The following is a 6,115-nucleotide window of genomic DNA, read 5'->3' on the forward strand; positions in this document are numbered from 1 at the left end:
ATTGCAAAGTTGAATTGAGAAAGAATAAACTAGTTTTATTTAAGAAAGAACTTGTATCGCTGAAGTTTCTCGGAAAGAATTTTTACGAGTAATTAACAAACGACCAAAGACATAACAATATCATTCGATTCTTATGCAAGTTTATTATGCAAAAGACCATCAATAAACCGTCATCATACTTATACAAATAGCTGTGATGATATTACCAGAGCTATTTGTATAAGTATGATCACAAGTTGAGAGTTTTAGCTTCTTCAAATATCATCTATTTCACAATACACATCTTATCAGTTGTTTCATCACACGGTAAAATTTTAGTTACTCACCGCTTCTACAAAAACGTCTCCTACTTTCTGTTTGGTATCCCAGTTGGCCAGGCGTTGTCGAAGCATCTCCAGAAAACTCTCGTGATGTACGAGAATTTCCGGTATTTGGTGAAATATTTCATCGACGAGATATGAATCCACAATCCCCGCGTTCTCTGGACTTTTTAAAGGTTTCATATATTTCTGAAATAAAAAGCATCGGTATTAAAATGCTACATCCGCTAAATTTATGAGAATTAATCGTTTACGATTCTTATACAAAATATATGTTATATGTTAGTTTTATGATCAGTCTGAGGCCAGGCCAGTCGTTAGTGTTATGACTGTATTGACTCTGACTTTATTTGTTTTAGAGCAAAGTCAGTCACGTTGAGCTATCTGTTGTGTCCACTGCGAAGAATCGAACCCCGGATTTTTAGCAATGTAAGTCCGTAAACTTACTTCCGTCTCACAGAGGGACTTCAGCGTTATGATTTCCATAGAATGAAAATTAGTGCCATGTGTTATGCCATTAAATGAATGAATATTAGTGTTACTATTACTACGTTAATGGTAACTAGTGTTATCAATACCATCTATACGAATGTTAATAATATAATTATTACATTAATAGGTATTAGTGGTATATCACTATATAAATGGACTTAAGTATTTTTATCTTTCTTATGGACGAACCTTAAAGATTGACATTAGAGATTAGCGTGCCGGGTCGTAGATCAAATAGTTCAAGGTATGAGACGCGATATCGCTGAACACACTCCGGACTTTCATTTGTGGAAACGTTACAAAAGTGACATTTAATCCCGTTGATTATTTTAAATAATTACACAAAGGCCTTGTGGTGGTAGGTGCTGTTGGGTGATTGCCAGTAGTTCAAAATTAAGGATGGCTTTACCCGAATCCTAGGGTCAACCTAGGGCTGGCAGATAACCCTAAGTAAGTTTGATTTTTATTTTAATTCGGTCTGAAGCTAGAGATATCGTCGTTACACGAACAGATTATATGATTATTACAACATACGCAGACTTAAACGTTGATTACTATACGAATAAACCACATATACCGTCACACCAAATATGCTCGCTCTTTCAGCCGTGGGGGGCGTTATATGTGACGGTCAATCCCACTATTCGTTGGTAAAAGAGTAATCCAAGAGTTGGCGGTGGGTGGTGATGACTAGCTGCTTTCCCTTTAGTGTTACACTGCTAAATTAGGGGCGGCTAGCGCAGATAGCCCTCGTGTAGCTTTGAGCGAAATCCATAACAAACAAACAGACCTAAAGCAATTTAAAAGTAAATGATTAATTGATGAAAACAATCCTTTATAACAAACTGACTAGGGAAACTAAACCTTATAAATCAATACACCATAAAACATAAACGTACAATGATTAAAATTAATCCAGTCATCTCTCTCCCTAATAAACATATTTTTCGTCTTTACCGTATTTTACGGTGTATAAGACGCACTTTTTTACCCCTAAATTTGTTGTCAAAATCTGCTTGCGTCCTAGACACCGAAGGTATGAATAATATATATGTATATATACGATACACACAAGCCATGTGTAAATATATTTGAAAAGGCATGTATAGTTTAGTTCAATTGAATGTGTTATTTATAACAATAGTAGTTTTTTTTCTTTTAAAAATATAACTATTTATAATGCTCTCTAAATAATAAAAAATAAATTATAGTAATGGATGAGAGTGAAAAAGCTTGTAAATACACGACGATCCCTGTTTAATGTGAAGCAGAATAAGGCCGTTTCAGACCTAACTTTAACAAATAAAAAATCGTTTTTGAGTGCTTGCTTTGGATTCAAATGTGCAATCCGCTTGACCAATCAGAGCGCTTAATGCAATTAGCGTCGGTAATCGCCTAATCGGTAATTCATTTTTCATTTGATACTTGGCAGTCTGGCACGTGCTTACTGTCAGGTTGAATGCGTCGCCGAAAGCCAAAGTACCGTATCTTAGGCCTCGGGAGCAAAATAGTTGTTTCTTCATTTTTCGGTCTATTTTTTCACCCCTTACGATGTCTAAAGAAAATAGACTGTCAGACACAGCTAAATTTAAATTAAGTGTGATTACTTATGCAAAAGAGCATGGAAACAGAGCTGCCGAAAGATATTTTGGTCCTCCACCAACAGAAAAAATGATTCGTTGCTGGCGCAAACAAGAAGAGAATTGAAAATGATTAAAAGTGATAAACGCAATTTCCGAGGGAAAAAAAAACAAAATTGCAAGATCTTGAAAATAAACTGTACGAATGGGTTGTGGATCAAAGAAGGCAAGGACTATCCGTTTCTACACATATGATAATTTTTAAAGCAAAGAGGATTGCATGTGATAATAGTTTAGAAGATGTTACTGGTCATACATCGTGGTGTTATCGGTTCATGAAACGCAAAGGCCTAGTTATGAGAACTAAACTGAAAATTGCTCAAAGAATGCCCGATGAGTTTGAGATGAAAATTTGTGCTTTTCACAAGTATATTATACAGTTAAGAAAAAAACTCCATTTGAATTATCTCAAATAACAAACATGGATGAAACACCTTTAACATTTGATGTTCCAAGCAATAGAACAACTGATGTAAAAGGTACTAAAACTATTACTGTTAAGACTACTGGACACGAAGAAACGCATTATACAGTGGTGCTAGCATGTTGTGCAGATGGAATAAAATTACCACCAATGTTAATTTTTAAAAGAAAAACAATGCCCAAAGAAAATTTACCCAGCGGTGTCTACGTTCACGTACATGAAAAAGGATGGAGAGATGAAGACGGAACACTACTTTGGTTGGAAAAAAATTTGGTCGAAACGTCTAGGAGGCTTATTAAAAAAGCCTTCTCTCCTCGTCGGGGATTCCTTTAGAGCTCATAAAATGGAAAAAATAAAGGAAAAATCTAATGAGCTAAAAACACAGCTGGCTGTTACATCCGGCGGTTTAACAAGTCAACTGCAACCTCTCGATGTTTCTATTCACAAACCCTTTAAGACTTTCATGAGAGAGGAATGGAACAACTGGATGCAGCAGGAAGATTTTGCTACGACCCCTACAGGACGAAGGAACAGACCGACGCTTGCTCAGATCTGGATGTGGGTGAAGAATTCGTGGGAAAAAGTAAGAAGTGATATAGTGATTAAGTCATTTAAGAAATGTGGTATCAGTAATGCAACGGATGGGACCGAGGTTGACATTCTCTTTGACCATAATATTGGATCCAATGACTCCTTTCCAAGCGACAGTGGAAGCAATGAAGATTTTGTAGGTTTTGAACCAAACTAAATAACAGTAAACCTTTTTTTGATTTATGGAATTTTCTTATTTTGATGTTTTGAGTTCTTTTGTGTTTAGAACAATATATATATACTAATTTTTAAAGTATCAAATTTAATTTTTGTTCAATAAAAATCTTTCAAATGTGACTGTAGCTTTTTTTCCCCAAAACTTTGTCTTCAAAATAGGGGTACGTCTTATATTCCGAAAAATACGGTAATCCCAAAATTATCTCGCTAAGTTCGGACAGCTTATATTTAAGCTGTTCTTAAAATCATATACCAAAATAATCTTCATAATTGTAAAATTAATTCACAGTGTTATTCTAAATTATTTTAATCATTGCATTGTAACCAGCAAGAATTAATGAAAATATATATGAAGAAAAAAGGGTATAAGTTATTCATAAAACGTATAAAGACACCAGTGGTTGCTATGAAGATACACACAACTTAATTAAATCACCACTCCCCGAATCATAAATCTGTAGGTGTTCCGAATGTTTGTTGCTCCAGATTAGATTTGATTTTTGATTTTTTATCTTTCTGAGACTAAAGTAATATGAGGAATAGGCCGGGCGTGGCGCAGTGAATGGCATGCCTGTCTGTAGATCCGTGTTTGTTTGTTTTTTTGTATTCGCGTTCGGTTGCCATGACAATATGCCCGCGTTCGGTTTCCATGACAATATGTTCACTTTATATGCTGATTTGGTTATGTTGAAAAACAAACTGCATCCTTTGATGCAACAGGAAACCATCTCATCTGAATGAAGTATACAATGGATTTATTAGAGGGCAATTTAAAAAAGAAAAATTTAATAGTAAGTAAGCTTGGCACACAAACTGACAAATGATAAACAGAAAAGATTTAAGTGTGTGTGTCAGTTAAGGTTTGTGTCATCGCATAACACAATTACAGAAGAATGAAAATTTGTAATATCAAATGTATGACAAGGCCAAACACTCTTCTGAAATATTATCGATCACATTTCTCATTTCATTGTTATACAAATTAGACACTTGATAATTAGTCATGTGACCGGAAATGCAAATTACTGAACAATCAGCTTTGCCACGTATGTATAGTAGTTTTGCATAACTTTATCTCATTTGCAGGTAAACGTCAGGGTGAATCAATTTGATAGAAATGTTTTATTGATACAGACAGTATTACAACATTAAAAAGTAGATAATACATTTTGAAATAATTCAGATACGGAGGCTCCTTCTTTATTATAAACTCGAGTGATTTAAATATATATTTTATTAACTTGATTAACACACAAAATAATAAACTGTTAATTAAAGCTAGACAGAAGCAATTCGATAAAAGTAATCGATTAATAAAAGGCAAAAAAAATAATAACCTTACTAATCATCTCAATATCGTTCTATTTAATATTTCGAATTATGCTTAAAATTAAGTACAAAAGAAGGTGTTTGATATGCCACCTATATAATTCAAATTTGAAGACTATTTTTGTCTTTAAAACAATTATTACAACAAGTTTCTAATTTGAAAATCTAGAACGATAGTAGTGAAGTATTTAATAGTAAAGGTACTCAAATAAGTAGAATAGCCTTATCAATATTTTAAACTGGAGAAAACTGCTTAATCTTAATAAAGAAGAGTTGATATCAACCTAAGTAAAAATTATATAATAGTTATACTGAACCCAAATTACGATGATGAAATAATTCATATAAATTAAATGTATTATATTTTTAAATGATAATAACAATTTGGATGTTATAAAAGGATCTTAGAAAGACTAGAGAAAAAAAGAAAACTACAGAATTGTTCAAAAAATTTGTTTTAAAAATAGTTATTTAATAACAAAACAAGGGCATTTGGGGATAAGTCCATTGGTTAATCAGAATACAGAATTCCTAGGATTCATAAAAAAGGTTGTAGTTAAGCCTAGTTTTTATTGTTTGTTTGCTTGTTTAGAGCAAAGCCTCATTAGGCTATCTGCTGTGTCCACCGCGGAGCATCAAACCCCGGATGTCAGTGTTGAAAGTCCGTAAAATTACAGCTGTCCTACTAGGGGACCCTATTTTCTAATATAGATACATATAATCATTAGTTAGCTGGTATTCAGTTAAATGTTCGAAATTATACTATTTATGAATACACAGTTAAAGATAGTTTTAAATGTTTAAACGAAATGAAAATTTTGCAGTTTTGTAAGGATGTCTAGTCTACAAGTTTTGGTGTGAAATCTTTGTACATTATTATTCCTAAAGAAGAGACTATATAGTTAACAGTGTGAAATCTTTGTACACTAATATCCCTAAATAAGAGACTATACAGTTAACAGTGTGAAATCTTTATACACTAATTCTCCTAATGAAGAGACTATACAGTTAACGGCTGACTTATTATATCGCATTGATACAATATTTCCAAAGAATACGTTTTCAGAAAGTCTTAGAATTTGCTACTAAAGGCTCACATTTTTTATTCTATATCAATATTTATGGGCCCAGCATAGCCAGGT

The 6,115-nt window shown here is 33.2% G+C and overlaps 1 protein-coding gene across 1 annotated transcript in view; it reads right to left on the reverse strand.

Moving 5' to 3' along the window:
- Positions 1 to 6,115, reverse strand: part of LOC106459769 (rho guanine nucleotide exchange factor 17-like) — a gene marked incomplete at its 3' end in the record, with an annotated part of 218,802 nt that overhangs the window by 72,766 nt on the left and 139,921 nt on the right. The window contains exon 4 of the mRNA XM_022386309.1: positions 327 to 509. Within this exon, the coding sequence (XP_022242017.1) occupies positions 327 to 509 (183 nt within the window). The remainder of the gene's footprint in view (positions 1 to 326; positions 510 to 6,115) is intronic.

Source organism: Limulus polyphemus, unplaced genomic scaffold (assembly GCF_000517525.1).
Source record: "Limulus polyphemus unplaced genomic scaffold, Limulus_polyphemus-2.1.2 Scaffold658, whole genome shotgun sequence".
Lineage (NCBI taxonomy): Eukaryota > Metazoa > Arthropoda > Merostomata > Xiphosura > Limulidae > Limulus > Limulus polyphemus.